Source organism: Ruditapes philippinarum, unplaced genomic scaffold (genome assembly GCF_026571515.1).
Source record: "Ruditapes philippinarum isolate M1 unplaced genomic scaffold, ASM2657151v2 ctg9919_1_1_1_1, whole genome shotgun sequence".
Lineage (NCBI taxonomy): Eukaryota > Metazoa > Mollusca > Bivalvia > Venerida > Veneridae > Ruditapes > Ruditapes philippinarum.
Window position 1 is genome coordinate 28,432 of NW_026855945.1, and position 17,910 is coordinate 46,341.

The 17,910-nt window shown below is 34.0% G+C and overlaps 1 protein-coding gene across 1 annotated transcript; it reads left to right on the top strand.

The window, feature by feature from the left end:
* Positions 1–1,428: 1,428 nt before the first annotated feature.
* On the top strand, positions 1,429–16,928 carry LOC132744917 (uncharacterized). The gene is made up of 13 exons (XM_060733710.1): positions 1,429–1,546; positions 4,752–5,953; positions 7,020–7,213; positions 7,656–7,880; positions 8,271–9,197; positions 9,541–9,765; positions 11,826–11,951; positions 13,160–13,291; positions 13,761–13,884; positions 14,401–14,528; positions 15,153–15,230; positions 15,714–15,881; positions 16,288–16,928. The coding sequence occupies exons 2-13, from the start codon at positions 4,777–4,779 to the stop codon at positions 16,666–16,668; spliced, it is 3,885 nt and encodes a 1,294-aa protein (XP_060589693.1). The 5' UTR covers positions 1,429–1,546; positions 4,752–4,776; the 3' UTR covers positions 16,669–16,928.
* The last annotated feature ends 982 nt before the right edge of the window (positions 16,929–17,910 follow it).

The following is a 17,910-nucleotide window of genomic DNA, read 5'->3' on the forward strand; positions in this document are numbered from 1 at the left end:
ACTGATCATTTCTGTAATGTTTGAATGAGATTGCACCAGAGTAGTCCGGACAAGTTTTGTGACGGAGGGACAGACGGACAGACAGATGACGGAGAAGTGTTTCATCTACTCCGTAGAGGCAACAAAAAAGGTCTACTTGAAGTAAACGTCATAAAATGTGAGGCAATGAAGGGGCAGGGGTCATCCTTTTGCTTTTGAAATTATTTGTCCCTAAACGTGAGGTAAAATGACCTTAAAGAGTGACTTGAAGATGGCCTTAAAGCGTTAAAAACTCACTTTCAGGGGCAAATAACTAAAAAAGAAGGTAGATGACTCCGGATTTTTTTTATAAATTTGTTTCAATTCATAATTTCCTTTAATCATGAATAATTTAAGAAAAAATCCAGTAGTTTAAAATTTCCTTGTATGCCTTTGTAAATAAAATTGTAGTAGTGTAGCGACTTTGTGAATTTTAATCGGCTAGTGACTGAAGAAAAGAAACATTATCAAATGTACAAAAGTTGCGAAATTTTGCAAGTGTATATGAAGAAGGCCGCTGAAGTTATACAGTGAAAATATTTTAAAAATAGACCAAAGATTGAAATGAAGTAAACTGAAAATTTACAATCAGACCCATATAATCATGTACTCATAAATAATCAGATCAAAACACTTCCGAAAAGAAAGTGTTGTGCGGATATTTGATAAGGATTTGCGACCTATTTTTTTCAACTATTTGTTGGACGGTGTTGGTTTTTTCCCTTCGCTTTCTTTTTTATTGTTGTTGTTAATTAGTAAGTTTAGTTAGTGAGTAAGTTTGTTACTTGATTAGTTAGTTAGTTAGTTAGTTAGTTAGTTAGTTAGTTAGTTAGATAGTTAGTTAGTTAGTTAGATAGTTAGTTAGTTAGTTAGTTAGTTAGTTAGTTAGTTAGTTAGTTAGTTAGTTAGTTAGTTAGTTAGTTAGTTAGTTAGTTAGTTCTTAGTTTAAAAAAGAAGGAAATCCCATAAGGTTTATGTGGTAATTTTACTGGTTAATATTTGCCCGAACTTCCGGACGTACGTCCGTCGGTCGGTCGGTCGGTCTGTTTGCTTGCTTGTTCTTTTTTCATGTCTCGAAGGAGAATGTCTCGAAGGAGATATGCTCTTTCAGGAGTTTCTTGATTGATATCACTTTACATTTTATGCTGTTTTCATTATATTTGATATTGGACATTTGTTATACTCGACGAAACATGTACTTATTATAAGAAATGTTGAAAATAAAGTACGATTTAACTTAGTAATAACGTTGATATTTTCAGGTCAACATTCCCGGTAAATACGTAATTTACATGCATACGACTGACGTAGATTTTAACTGTCATATATCATATCACTGTATAAATCAACATCACACAAAATACGCGGAACTGATGTAAATAATACGGTCCAGTGACGCTGCCCGAGGGGTAGGGATATATCGTACAGGCATGATTCATGTCTTGATAACAGCAATTTGTATGTATCTAAGCTTTCAAATATGTGCACCGGATTTACAAGGTTTAAAACAGTTTAAAATCATTCATAGGTACGTGTATCTTCATTAGTAATTACTACTAACGGGTTTTTCTTTTTGGTCTTACGCTAAACTGTCATGGTTTTGTGAGTGGGCTGATAGCTTATCAACGAAACAAAAACTTGAATTTTGTTGTATTTCTTGCTTACTTAATATCATCTCTAAATTAATGATATCTACATATACTTATTAACGCCGAGTGTGTATTTTTTAAACGTCCGCTGCACGCTCGCATCAATAGCTTAGTTAGGACGAGAGCTTTAGAATTCCTAAGTTCGAGTATTATGCGAGGCGCATAACTTGTCTTATGCCCCGGTCACATATTCACGGATAATGCCACGGAAGAGCTACGGTCTAATCTTTCACGGATTACTACGGAAATGTGAAATTTCGTAGTCCGCTACGGTTCCAGTACGGACACACAACGGTACGAGTACGGAGTCCGACGGATTTACCACCAAAAGCCCCCGGAGAGACACGGATTGTTACGAACCGACACGGTTTGATACGGAGAGACACGAATCAGGACGGACGCACTACGGATACACTACGGTCTGCTACGGTATAAGCACGGATTAGTACGAATAAGTACGGTCTGATACGGAGAAGAAACGTATTGATACGGAGAAGAACGAATTGCCACGGATCTATACGGACCTAATACATCCGTCCACAACCTCTTGCTTGCTCATTTTCAAAATGCCTCAAAAGAAAAGAACACCTAGAAAACGAATTGCAGAGTTCAATGATTTTGGCGGAGAGGACTCGGCCTAATCGCGTCCGACCCCCGAGACACATCAGGTCCAATTAAAGTGAATTTCTTGAAGGACGCTGGATCCTCAACAAGTTCGACCATGAAAGCCTCATACTTAACTTGAAGCGGTCTTCGTAAAAGCCCATCTCTAGTCCACCATCTCGTCTGTCTTCTCTTATTTGATTAGATATGGACTAGTAATCATTAATGAAAAATGTTGATCAATACTGCTTCTCTTTTTAATTTTAAGATTTTGCTGCTCATCTTACAATTACATTAATTATCGTGATGTTTATGTTTTAAAAAAATATGTAAAAAGCTTGTTAATTAATTTTATTTATCACTCAAGGGCCAGCCTACGAGGCTTATGAGACACTTCGTTTTATGTACATATTTACTCCAATTTCACGATCCAATGTTTGTAAAATATGTAACATTAAATGTTATTCTATTACTTATGAATTGTAGTACGAATATTAATATAAATTTACTTCTATGTACGTCATCAAGCAGCTCGACCACTGCCTCCGCATTCTGAGCCATTTTCAATATAAAGTTGCAGCCAGTAAATGGCAATTATCATTTATTAAATGTTTCCTCAAATATGTCTGTTTTTAACAAGAAGGTAGTATTTATACCTTGAAAAAGTACATGATACTTAATTCATCCGTACTAAACAGTGGTGGACCGTACCATTCCGTACCGTTTCGTGTTGCAACGCAATAAACCGTATAAGACCGTGCTAATCCTTGCCTCTCCGTAGTACAACGTATTACGATCGTGGCTTTCCGTGACAATGCCGTATTAATTCGTATTAAAACCGTAGCTTATACGTAGAGTAACCGTACAAATACGTAGTTCTTCGTACAAAACCGTGGAAATCCTTGACGAGTTGGTGGACTACGAATCAGTACGGACTAGTACGGTTTTCGTACGGACCAGTACGTATGATTACGGATTAATACGGACTAGTAGGGATACGCTACGGTTGATTTTTCCGTAGCAAATTTTTGTGCATGTTCAAAAATTGTCAAGGATCGCTACGGATATACAAGAACTACTACGATTGATTACGGTTACAATACGGAGAGCTACTGACCAGTACGGGTAGCTACGGACGATGCCGGAATTAATCCGTGGCTCTTCCGTGGGCGTATTCCGTGAATATGTGACCGGGGTATAAAGTAAAGATTTGGTTTTACAGCAGTTTCAGTAAAAATAATTTTTCAAATTAGTTATGTGAAAGAAGTTGACATTTTCTGGTTAGAAAACTGTATAGATCGAGTCCATGAATACTAGTAAGTGGTAACATATAACTAATGACAGATTATATTATTAGATATAAAGAGTTTGACAGGTTATATAACCCTATATAAACGGTGATATTCAGATACAACACGAGCTATTAGCAGATGGTTATATTGCAAATCGTTCAAAAATGGCAAAATAACATAATAATTGTGCAATTAAAACATGCAAAATACATAATTATATTGAATAAAATAAATCTGATAAGCCTAGCGAGGGAATTTATTTTGGAACTGCAGAGCAAGATTATAGTTTACTCCAAAACATATAATACGGATAGCTCTGGTGGTTTACTGCAGCAAAAGGCATTATGTACCAAGTAAAGAAAGTATAAATAAAGTTCCTTACTACGATTATTGTTTCTGAAAGCTAAAGGTGACACCTTTGTATAAATATATATACAAATACGTTTGATTAAGACGTAAAATCAGTTTGGTAACAAACAAAAAAAGCAAAAAAAAAATCCTAATGTGTCTATAATTATAAAGATTCACCTTGGTTATAAATGCACGCATTAGGCAGTTAAATGCGAAATGCTGTAAGTTAACCGAAAAAAAGGGAAAAATAACATATGTATGTTCACGAAAAATACATAAATTATCATCATGCAGAGGTCAACAGGATGACTGCCCTGGTCACTTTACGTTGCGGTCAGTTGTCAAAATAGCACTTATAACATGTGATGACAACCCTTAGGGTGATATGTCTATACGTGTAATAACCGACTAATTAATTTACTAATTGGCAAATTATGCAGTTTTTAGTATGTCTGTTATTACACTGTCGTTTCTTATTTTTATTTCGGTATAAAGTTGATGTATTTTTTATCCTGCGTAAAAAACGCTTTAGTATATCGCAAGATGAATATTTATCAATAATTTGTAACTATAATTCTGTGAAACAGAAATATTTGTTTTGTATAAACTTAAATACAATGCAACAAGCAATCATATAGTATTGAACAACGATAGCAATTTTACTTAAATTCGAACAAATATTGGCGTCAATATTAACATTGTGTTATAAGAGAGACAACATATGAAATATGTTCAATATTTTCACCATGATAAATGAGATATGTATGTAACGGAGATCTGCAATATGGCATAGCTTTCAAATAATGCATTAGATTAACAATCATCTTTTTTATTTCAGTTCTTCTTTCCAATGAAGACGGGTTATGAAAATGGCTTCCAGATTCATAAGCGATTTTCATGATGATCAATATGGTGAAAATATCCGTGATGGCATCGCAAGTCGGGGAATATCTCTTCTTCGAGCACCGGTTAGGCAAGATGATTTTAAAACATATTTAGATAACCAACCAGAATTGCTGGAACATGACGGTTTGTCCACCACCCACTATGTAAATAAGCGAAATATAAAGCCATGGGTGGATCAATTCCATCCGGAAGCTAGGCATCCAGAAGCTAGGAACCAGCTTTTGAACACGCAGTTTTATGATACTTTAGAGGCATATCACGGGAACCATATTCATATAAATCGTGATGATATATTCACTCGTTCTTTTTCTCAACCAGACGATAGGTCAGACGAGTTTATAAATGAGCGCGCTTTGTTAGAGAGGAGTTTAGCTTTAAACCGATCTTTTTCACAACCTCAGCGCCGTGAGGATATAAATAAAGCTATCCACGAGGAATTAATGAACAATCCATGGGGAACATACAGACGGACGCCGAAAAAACGTGACCGATATGCTATATATATCCCCGACACGGAATATAGTGAAGAACAGTTTGAAAGTGATGTATATAAAAGCAACATTGAATTGAGAATAAAAGCCCGTAGAGAATCTGATGATTGGGATAAAAATTATTGCACCGATAGTGTATATGCAACGTACCGACGCGCACCACGCACGTTTCCTCGACTTGACGTTGCGGTTGACCGACATGACAAAGCGGCAAGAGATACACATTACCACGGAGGAGTGACACGTGATACCAGGCGTGATGGACTAGTATTATCTAACCTGTCAAAAATACCTAATGATGCTATTCATTCTATGAATAATTCACTGGTGACCAGAAATAATGCGCGTGAAGCACTGGACAAACAAGACAGTGTACAACACCTATTTCCCGTCCAACTTAACGATGTTAAACTTGTGAATAAATCTCAAAATGAAACATGTGATGATAAAATAAATCAGACTGGAATTTTGAATAAAAGGATAAAAAATAACTTGTCAGATGACAAAGGTATAAATGGATTTCTAAAAAGAAAATGCCGCGGTAGTCGTAACAGTATGGCGACAGATTCAAGTAAAAAGGACGACGAGAAGAAGCCGTTCTTCTACTGCAGATGGGTCACAGAATTCCCAAAGACGTTATTTTGTAAGTATAGCTTCTAACAACTATTTAATCTGGCGAAATGAAATGATTTTTTGATACTGTCATCATCTGAGAGGCAGTCATGTGAACTTTTATGCAATAAGTCATTTTATATCCCATTTATGTTTTGTTTTTTTTAAATTCAGTGTATCTTAAATGGACATGAAATTTGAAAACAGTAACATACAAATGAACAATTCTGAACTCATTATTTTAGTAAATCGAAACTCTCGCTGTATTTAATGTATGCTGTATAAATGTGTTATGACGAGGATGTTATATTCATGTCATATTGTATAATAAAAATCAGCTCTGTTTTATTATTTCTAGCTTTTACTCGGAAAACGTTTTTTTTTTCTTCTTCAGATTAATTTGCTAACGTTTTGTTAGCAAATTTTGCAATAATAATTCTACAAGCCCATCTTTCTCTGTAGAAAATACTTTTGAATAAATAAATGTTTTGATGCTGATATACTTCATGTCAAAGTTCAAATGTTATAAACATTATCGCCAACTATCCTACACAACTCTAAAATTATGGATATTAAAGTCGGAAATTTACACATATATTTGTCATTAATAAAATTTGTCCAGACTGAATTTTGTATTACACGCGATGTCATTCACGTCCGTAAATATTTAATTGATAACACATACCGATTTCATCATACATTATAACACTTATCTAGATGATATATTTAACAAATTACAGTTCATTAATAATCTAACATCGACATCAGACATATTCATAATGAATATACGAATCTGCACTAAAACATTATCCCCCGCATACGAACCGTTACAAATAAAATGTTATCAAACGTCTTTGGTATAGATGGTTTACACCAAAAAATGTTGTAATTTAAGACCGTCTTGTCTTGCACATCGCCACTGTATGCCATATCGTAGAGATAGGTGCAGATCTGGGTGCTCCTCTATGCATTTTTTTTTTACTTAAGTCTTCTTTGAGTTAATTGAAAACACTGAATATGAAGCTCATTTTGTTTCAAAATTATTTAATAATAATTTATTATCATAAAATAACTAACTCATTTATATTCATTTTCAGTACTGACGCTTGGTGGACACATTCTCATTGCCCTGGTTACTGTTGTGCTGTTGTTTTCTAGTTATGACCTCTTTCCAACCGAGTTCGAGTTTCTGCCAATGTACGACCTGAAGGTTCCCTGGCTAAAACGAGATTTTGCCTGGAGGTTCCGTCATGAATACAAAGGAAGGTACATCCGTAAATGGTATATACAGGTCAGTAATGTTACCATGATTTGTAATTAGCAAAACATTCATAGTATCAGTAATTACAGATATGTTTACATTTTTTGTACATTTTGAACATGCTTTGTCACTTAATTATATACAAATTTTGTTTTGCCGATTTTAGGATATAGCATTGAAAAAAGTGTTTCCGGTAAACAACCATATAAGTAAATAAAGTAATGGTCCGTTCGAGTTAAACACAATTCTAAGTCAAACAGACGCCGCGGGATGGACCACAAACTGAAAATTGTCATGTACACAAATATCTAACCCGTTGCTTTAATTATATATTTCAAATCTAAACGATACAATTAAACTTTTAGCTGCTGATTTGTTGATTCATTTCAATGATCACAAGAATGTTTAAATCATTTTAGTCACAATTAAGGACTGCGATTATTTATGACACCATATCATTTTTACTCTTTAGGGACTCAATAAATGGTACAGATCTATGGCATACGACAGGGCCAACATTGTTATATATTACGACACAGGAGGTGGGAATATATTCACCAAAGAAAATCTTAAACGTATGGAAGCCGTAGAGCATGAGCTAGCAAATATGCGAAATTATAGTGACTTTTGCGAACAATCTATATTATTGAAGTGTAAAAAACTTACCTCAGTTTTACGTTACTTTGACGGGAAATTCGTGATATAGATCCTTTTTCAAAACACTATTACAATAAAAATTGCCGAATTTTAAAAGCAAAAAAAATAAGCACAAAAAAATGATTTGCCTATTTTCCCAACCAAATTACACGTGACTAAAACCCCTGCTTCCGCAGAAAGAAAGAGACTCTTATTCCCAAAGGGTTTTCCCTTTTAAAATTTGGACAAACACGTGAGGCGATGGAAGTTTAAATGGGAAAGGGTTTCTGCCACTCATTTTTAAACCAACGATTTAAAAATACAGGAAAGTACACAAACTAGAGTTAAATTTCTGGGGTTTTTTTTTTTTAAACTGATATAGTATCAAATTTTTTTTCGAAGCCTTTGCTGTTGGGAAATATTCTTCAATTTTTTCTTTTCTCCACACAAGTCAAAGTGGATTTCTACGTTTGCAGTGGCAAGTATTCTGACTAGTTTCCTATGCACAAATATCATTTACCGAGTGGTCTTAGACTTCAGATATTTCGGGTTCTTTCACGTGATCACCTTGTTTATAATTCTTGGAATTGGGGCAGACGACTTATTTGTTTTCTTAGACGTTTGGAAGAGTACAGAATTTGAATCTTATCCTAGTTTAGCTCATCGATTATCATCGGCTTATAAAAGATCTATGAAGAGTATGTTCTTTACATCGTTAACAACTACTGTAGCATTTTTCGTGAGCGCCTTTTCACCTTTACTGGCAACAAAATCTTTTGGAGTATTCGCTGGATTATTAGTGATAGTGAATTACATTTCAGTAGTTGTTTACTTTCCTACAGTCGTAATACTGCATCATCTCTATTTCAAAACATGGGAATGGCCTTGCATATCGTATATTTCAAGAAGAATAACTGATTTCAAAAGTGTTAAGTTTGAAAGAAAGGAAAATACACTTAAAGAAAATAAGCCACCGACTAATACTATTCAAACCATATTTGATGACAACAGTGTTATCGGTAGTGCAGGTAATCGGTATAACGTCGTTGGAATGACAAATGCCGCCTTTAATGCCGATATAGAGGACGATTATGGATTTATTAAGTTCACAACTAAAAGTAGTATTGGTCCTAACCCAACTGTTAATAAAGAGACTGCAGTTAAAAGAGACTCGGTAGATTCTGGTGTTACGTCAACAACTAGTTGGCATACAACGGATGGACAGAAACAGAAGAAACTGTTAGTGCGATTTTTCAGGGATTATTACTTTAAGTTCGTAACACATTGGTTGATAAAATGGATTATTTTGGTAGTTCTGTCAACACTTGTGGTCTTCTTTATGTACTGTATATCAACGATAGAGACGGATAATGAACCGGTATGTCATTTTATGATTTTATGTTTTAATAGAATTGATTAGAATGCTTTGTCGTAAGTGATACGATTTTTTATTGAAAACATGCGTGCAGATATTTTTTAAAATAACATAGATCTAAATATGAAAAAAAGATAATCGAAATAAGGAAATAAAATTTGAATATAATATTTTGATTTTTTTATGTAAATAATTCAATATTTGAAAAATTCAATTTGATTTCAAGCTGACATACTTAAGTTTTATTTAAACTTTTTTTATCAAATGCGGTCACTGCCGTTGAAATAACAACTCTGGTGGTATATGTGATTGTTTGTTCTAAAGACAAACGTTTTCTTTTTTGTAGGCTCAGTTTTATCGGAATTCTCACAACTATGGCAAAGCTCTGGATCTTGATTTTCATGGTTTTGTTGCTAATAAAAACGACAGGAATGTGGTAGTTTATATTGTATGGGGTCTGAAGGAACGGGACATGTCTGCGTGCCATTTCTCAGATGCTAGGTGCATAGGGGTGGAGAGGTTTGACGACTCCTTCAATCCAAACTCACAAGAGGCTCAACTAGCCATTCAGGTATGATATACTGATAAATATTTCGTTTAATTGAAATTGTAAAGAAGACCGAACCGGCAACATTTTTAATTTTGACATTTTTGATGAAATTTAACGAATCCATTTTCGCTATTTTATTAGAAATTGATGAGATGAACTTTTATTCTGCACTGTACAAAAATGATGTGGACATCGGATAAAATTAAAAACTATGTCGCAGTATTTTGATACACATTATTATTATTATTAGACATTATAAGATAATACACCCCTTTCTTTATTATTGATGACAATACATAATGTACATATACATGCTATTTTTTAAATATTTTCTATCACTTTTATGGCCATTAAATCCTGAAAAAACAATTAAGATTAAACTTCTCTATGGTGGTTAAGATATGCCATTATTTAAAAATTTAGAATTTCTTAACATCTTCGGACGGTATAACCCTTCTGTATTTTTTATCTATTCATGGGTAATAATTCACAAAACACCAAAAGATTGGAAAACTCGCACTATGTATTTTCCCATTGCGGTTAACACGTGCAACGCATTTTATTTTAAAAATCCAAACCATTTCCAAGTTTGTTGCTCAGGACAATCGACTATGTGATGTTACTGCTTCGAAACTATATCCCTCCGTCATTTCGTCAATATTTTTAAAATAAGGGTCCACGACATCTTTCATTTGAATTTTCTTTTAAAGCAAAAGAGACCCCAATATCTTCTACTTAATGTTGGTCCCCATTTCAAAGACAGGGCGTAGTCAAGGACAAAATGAAATTTTCTTAATGTACAGAATTATTAATTGCAGTTTCCTGGTTTCGTTTCTTGTATAGCAACACTGAAAATTTGCTTTGTCATTCTCCCATTTTCTCATAGCTTCCGCTGAATGAATAAATGAAAAATCAAGATTTGTTTATGATAAATCAATATTTGTTTGTCTTATTGGTATAAATTTCCCTATTTAAGTTTGAGCAATCTTTTATATAAATGCATGCGTGATCATTCATTAAAGGACAATAGTTTCCCTTTATAATTTCAAAAATTGTATTACTATAAACAGAAATTTTATTTTATTACGATGTTTGTAAATATGTGGGAGTTAACCATTATAAACACTGTCGATTGCATTCGATTTCGTACGTTATTGTGTGGAATAAGTGAAAATATTTGAGCCGCGTCATGACAAAACCAACATAATGGGTTTGCGACCAGCATGAATTCAGACCAGCCTGCGCATCCGCGCAGTCTGATCAGGATCCATGCTGTTCGCTATCAGTTTCTCTACTTGTAGCGAACAGCATGGATCCTGATCAGACTGCGCGGATGCGCAGGCTGGTCTGGATCCATGCTGGTCGCAAACCCACTATGTTGGTTTTGTCGTGACGCGGCTCAAACATTTATCGATATACATTGTATCTATCTTTAAAAGCGTTTCTGAAAGATTATATATTTGGTTTCATAATTATTAGTTGAACTAAATAAATAATAGTTTCATTTGAGAGAGTATGACGTAAAATACAAGTTAATGTCATTTGATTCATTTAAAGCACCTGCTCGAAACTCTGATATCCAACTCGTGGGAGAGCGAGGCATTGCGGAGAAAAGTGAAATGGGGGAATATGCAATAGCTTTAAAAACACGGGATATTGGGCATTTGGTGCGAATTTAGCCCTCTGACTGTCACCGCAAATTGAGGACTTTCCGAGGAATTTGTTGATTTCAAAGTCAAAATCCCCGATATTTTTCTGGGATATTAGAGTCGGTTTTACAAAAGGTGCATTACTAGAGAAGACATAGCAAAATGTGTCTTTGTGTGCATTAGCTGAGACACGGAAATACGGATAGGGGTTGACCTTATAAAAACATTTAAACTTCCTTGCCTACGTAAGTTGAATAATTTCATATAAGAACATAAATTTTCACGTTCGAGGATCCGAGGTGCATATGATTAGAAATTGATTATGCCTAGTTTTTGAAAAATTTGAATCCAGAAAAAGAATTTCAGTTTCACAGGTAACTGATCTTCGTTACACTAAATTTAATTGTGTTTATACATTTTGTATCTTTACAGAACTTCTGTAAGAAGCTGCATAGCTTTGATAACCTTGACATTGAGCATTTTAAGATTCGGCGTGACTTTTCAACTGGCAAACCGGAAATCAAATGTTTTGCAACTGATATGGACCGCTGGTTTCAGGTATTGTGTCTTACTGAAAGGGACTCACTCCACTGAGGGTTTTTTTTCTAATGACATGACCGGACTGAAATTTTGTTTTCGAGATTACTATTCCATTAGATGTAGTTCTTGACCATAAACTTGTGTTCTTTCGCTCCTCTATTTTTCCAGATTAATTATTTAATTGTGGAAAATGACCCAAAATTGAAAAGCGCTGCAACGCTTTTCACTCCAGTCGGACTAAGAATGGACAAAAATACGATTTTAATTTATTTCTTTTTATATATTTTAATTATCTTTTGTGTATTTTTCTGTTTTGAGTGTCCCTGCCGATCTAAGTAAGAAATTCAAATTTTATGTTTTTAGGCTTTTGGACCTCAGTGGAGCTTCTTTAACTGTATTCACAATTCTATGTTATTGCATTAATCTATGTTTTGAAAATACACGATAAATTCATCTACCAAATATATTAAATACTTCATTTCGACAAAATGCAAAATGCAAATTTAATTTCATACACGCGTATTCAAGTCTTAAGATATCTGGAAATTGTATTGTCACAAAGTAAAACATATTGGCATTGCCGTAACATTTATGACGTATTTGCCAGCAATTATCAATTATTACAAACATATAAATGAAAGGCTGTCATATATTCAACTTCATGTTAAGATTATAAACATATTTTTGCAATCTCAAACAATTATGAATTTCCAGATCTACTAAAAATAATCGGGAGACTGTTCGTAGTGGCGCACCCACCTCGCATCATAACATGCGTTATATGAGCCGCGTCACGACAAAACCAACGTAATGCGTTTGCGACCAGCATGGATCCAGACCAACCTGCGCATCCGCGCAGTCTGATCAGGATCCATGCTGTTCGCTATCAGTTTCTCTACTTGTAATAGGGTTTGTAAGCGAACAGCATGGATCCTGATCAGACTGCGCGGATGCGCAGGCTGGTCTGGATCCATGCTGGTCGCAAACCCATTATGTTGGTTTTGTCGTGACGCGGCTCATATAAAATTTCCATTCTTGTATAATATTATAGCTCTTAATTATCAAGTTTTCATGATTATATTGAAAACATATTTTATGTTACAAAGAAAACATATTTTATATAAAACACTTTAATGTTACAAAGAAAACATAATTTATGTAACAAAGAAAACATACTTTGCGTAACAAAGAAAACATATTCTATGTAAGCATTTCAATCATTACAGAAAGAGGGCGTGCAAACAGGAGAAAATTTGACGTTACCATGGAACTACCGGAAGGCGATCACGTTTATGCAGTCTAGAAATCTTATGTACAACACCGTTAAATTTAATGAAACTTTTCCAAACGTATACGAGGTTTGTAACATATTTTTTGCAGTTTTTCTGATGCTCAAATTTAAGTTAATACCACATCCAATTGTATTCGCGTCTTTTCTTCTAATTTGGCCGCGAAAGCAATTTCTTCCTGGAGTACGTTAAATTTATCTTTATTCAGTTTTTTTTCGTGTAAGAAAAGAAAAAAAACAAACAACAACAAATTACAGAAAAGGCAAAAACTCTGTAGTATCTTACCCATCATTACTGTTATTTTTATATACTTTTGCATCTATATATTATACTTAAGTTCTTTATGTTTCCAAAGATTTTATTACAAGTTATATCAGATGTGTCTAAAAATAGGCAACTAGCTAATACAATGTATAATGAAGCAAACCCATATTGCCTATATCAAAACTTGTATTTTACGAATTGGGGGATACTGGCTATGTTTAATGAATACTTTTCATCGGTTATAGTAAATGAACCTTTGTTTATGCTCTTTCAGATCCCGGTCTCATACTGGTTGAACGATGGTTACCGGTTTAAAGACAGAGAAACATTTGATAAATTTCAGAGTCTTATTGGAGAAGCAACAAGTTATTATTCTACGCCTTTAAAAACAGATTTCAGTAAGAATTTTAGAAATTTTAACTTTTCAGTAAAGATCCGAGAGTACGACCATAGTTTTTCTGTGACAGGAATTAGAAAAAAAGAGTGCTCCCTCGGAAGTATTAAAAACCAACAAAACTACATGAAAATTAAAGTCAGTCTTGCTCACACAAAAACAATCTATGGGTTACTTTAACAATGACATGTCCGATGAATCGTTTTTCTATAACTTATAGAAATAGAAAATTTAAGGGCGATCTTTGTCAGTAATTTCCGCTTCATTAAAATATGAAAGACCCCTTTTTTCGCGCCCAAAAAGCCTAAATAAGGTTTTCTTGCGGCCCTCGGGTCATTATATATGAACATCTTCGGGCCATTATCGCAACATGGCGAGCAGCAACCAAGTATTAACCTATAAACATACCTTGAACCTGTTTTTCTTTAAATTTAACCGTGAAAACTATTTTTATATCATTTTAATCTCATGTGGCCAAAGAAATAGATATTCCTGCTAATCTGATTATTATATGTTTCAGGCGTGTTTTACGGTAACCGTTTAATGTACCTTGGAGTGCAAGTAAACCTTACCCTCGGACGATTCTCGTCCGGCTATCCCGAGGGTAAACCGGTCATGGATAGATGGGAAACATTCGTTCAAAATGAGGTAATGACCTATCTATCAATGAACCTTACTCTTTGACCAAAGAAAGGTCTGAAGTTTTATAATATTTGATTAAAGGCCCATTATGCCCCAGAAATGTTTTCATTTTTATTTCTCAAAAGCTTTTCGTATCTGGTGTTCTTTTAAAGTTTACAATGTCATTCATTGGCCAATTGCACGAAGCATCTTTTTCTACTGTTTTGAAATTAGAACATACGTTTTTTGTATGGAAGTCAAAATAAGACTTTGTTTACACTTTGCTACTTGTATTACAAATAATTTCACATTTAGCACTATTTACTTCAGATGACAAGCATCTTGCTTGCTCTAAAACCAGTATTTAAATGTTATATAAATCATGCTTGTCCTTTCTCAATATTTTTTTTTAAATCTGAGGAACAATGTGCATCTAAAAACATGGATATTCTTATTTTTATGAATTTCATGATGAAAAATATCGTAAGGAGCAGTCGACAGGTCGGAGCCTAGAAAACCAGACTTTCTCTGACTCGCCGAAATCTGTCCTAAATATTGTAACGATGTGCTAGGAGCATTAGGAAACGCCAAGAGAGCCCATTTTTGTTATAATTAAACACTAAGTTAATAGATTTGTTTTTATATTAACAGGTAAATGCAATGCCTCCCGGAATGCAGAATGGATTTCAGCTTACCAAAGATTACTGGCATAATCTCTCTGTCCAAAAGGTATGACGTTAAGTTTTTCTTCCCGCCTATCATGCATAGACAGAAATAATATGCGGAATACAACACACTTTTAGCGTCTGTACACAGAATCTTAAAGGTCCATTATGCCCCAGAAATATTCTAATTTTTGTTTTTCTGAACTTTTATTATTTGGTATTCATTAATAGTTTCAAACAAGTTATTCATAAATACATTTATATAGCGATTTAATATTTTATATACAAAATACTACTATGTTTGCATTTTGCTACTTTTACGACATATTATTTTACATTTAGCCCTATTTTCTTCAGGTAACAAGCATCTAACATGCTTTAAAACCATTATGTAAACGTAATAAAACGTTTAAATGACCTTTCGAAAAAAAAATTTATTTATTTCTGAGACATATGTGCCTTTAACAAAATCTTAATTCTTATAGAGGTATTGTATTTATTTAAGTACATTGAATTTATTATACGATATAGACTTTCTTTTTTCTAGACGTTAGAAGACAGCGCTATTATAGGTGTGGTGGTTGGAATATTACTGGCGTTTCCAATCCTAACTCTTGCAACTCAAAACATTCTGATCGGGTTCTTTGCGACGCTCAGTATTTGTTGCAGCACAATTTGCGTGGTAGGGATCATACCATTGACAGGCAAACTAGGGGTAAGATAATACTTAGTAATTGTGCTGGTGTTTCTTTTTGTTTCTTTTCTGGAACATTATCATAGAAAGGAAAATCAAATATTGCCACTTATTTTAGACATCCATATGGGTGAAGAAAAGCATTTATATAATGAATTGTATGGTTTTTAGTCAAGAAAGTTTAAGTGAGCATTACAGAGAAATTACAGAAAAAGTCTAGTTTATCTTCTTTTTTTTAATTATTGTTGAAGAGATTCACTATTTTCATCAGTTACCTTTCAAATGATAATATATTGTTCCCTCTTGTTAAAATGACGGCTTAAACCGCTTAGAATTTAAAATAAAATTCATAATTGCGTCAGAATCTTAAATGGCACCTGTCTGCTATGACGTAACAACATAAACTATCAATATTATCTTGATTTAGGTACTTGAAGCTCTGAATATGTGCATGGTTGTTGGACTTACTGTTGACTACGTTGTTCATCTAGCGGAAGGATATCATATGTCAAAACGAGACGACCGGAAGTCACGTGTACAGGATATGCTAGAGATTATGGGAATATCGGTCTTTTCCGGTGCCTGTACCACACTTGGCGCGTCCGTGTTCATGTTTTTTGCTCAAATTCAGTTCATCATAAGATTCGGAATGTTTATGTTTAGCACGATCGGATTCTCTCTACTTTATTCGTTGGCATTTTTCACCACTATAATGGGAATTCTTGGTCCAAACGGTAACCAGGGTGATATTAAAGTAATTTGTAATCATGTTGCTAACAAATGTAGGAGACTTCATCGAAAGACATGAACAAATATCGGGTATGAATAACTAGAACATATGTTTGGAAAAACAAATCTATATTTTTTGAAAATTCTATTTTTACTTCATGTTATAGTGTGCTTTTTATATTTGTTTAACAATTTTTTTTTTGCCTCTTTTAAATATTGTATGCAACTTTGTTATGTGAGAAAACAACGCTGACTGTTCGGACAACAGCAACATGATTTCTGATCAAATATGAATTTCTCCACAGCTAAGGTAACTTACAATGCTGTTGTTTATAATATCAGTGCCATAAAGATACTTTTTCTGTGTAGTGCAATGAACAAAAATGAGCCTCAATTAAAATGTCTGAAAAATATAATACAGTTATATTATTTATCTGATTTCTATCCGTTTTCATGAATGGGAATATTCCCAATAGCTAGTCTGAATCAATGTTCTTTATATTACATGAATTTAATAAAGAATAAAATCATGCTTAAACAGCTTTTAAATAGTTAATCCACCCACAGAGTGACAATGGAAGGCGCTGCTGAAAAACCTTTTTTGCATGTATCACTAGGACTTTCTTTTCCAGTATTTTTGTTGACAAAAAAGTGCTCACTTTAATTAAAGTATTCGTGAAACGAATAACTTTCATCGTTCACTTTTTACAAATAACCTGAGAGCCAAAATTCGTTCTGCATCGCTAACCAGTTATATTTCTTATTGAGAGAAGCTATTTTCCCATTTCATCCTGGTTTATACAGAATTTATTTTAATTTGATTGTTCAGGAAGCTATTAGCTTATAAACGCAATTTCGAATCCGTTGCTGGAACCAACCAGTACTGAGCAATGAGTGAGGAAATAACGACTTGCCCCTGTCAGGGTTTGAACCCATGCGGCTAGCGATCATTAGATCAATAGTCCGAAGTGTTAACCACTCGGCCATGCCACCACCATTTAATCTTATCAACAGCTCATGTGTAACAATAATTGCGATATTTGACAAAGAAAATTAAAGGATGCCATGTTCGATGCTGAAAAATGTCGTCAACGTGTGATTCGAAAATCTTACGTCGTAAATATCCATTATTAAGTGATGCAGGGCCTCCGTGCCAGAGTGGTTATGGTCACTGACTTTGAACCGCTATGAGTTCAATTCCACTAACTTTACCAACTTGGTTCATCAAACTATTTATCAACGTATTCCAAAGAAGTCATTTGACTCTTATTATCTTTCTTTTTATCTCATTTTGGCGTTTCAAAAGATTTAAACTAAACAG

What these genes read in the sequence shown, in the direction of transcription:
- LOC132744917 (XM_060733710.1), top strand. Translation starts at nt 4,777, where the DNA reads ATGAAAATGGCTTCCAGATTCATAAGCGATTTTCATGATGATCAATAT. An exon ending in ATTCCCAAAGACGTTATTTT is followed by an intron (nt 5,954 to 7,019) that starts GTAAGTATAGCT and finishes ATTCATTTTCAG; the next exon opens with TACTGACGCTTGGTGGACAC. An exon ending in TAGAGACGGATAATGAACCG is followed by an intron (nt 9,198 to 9,540) that starts GTATGTCATTTT and finishes TCTTTTTTGTAG; the next exon opens with GCTCAGTTTTATCGGAATTC.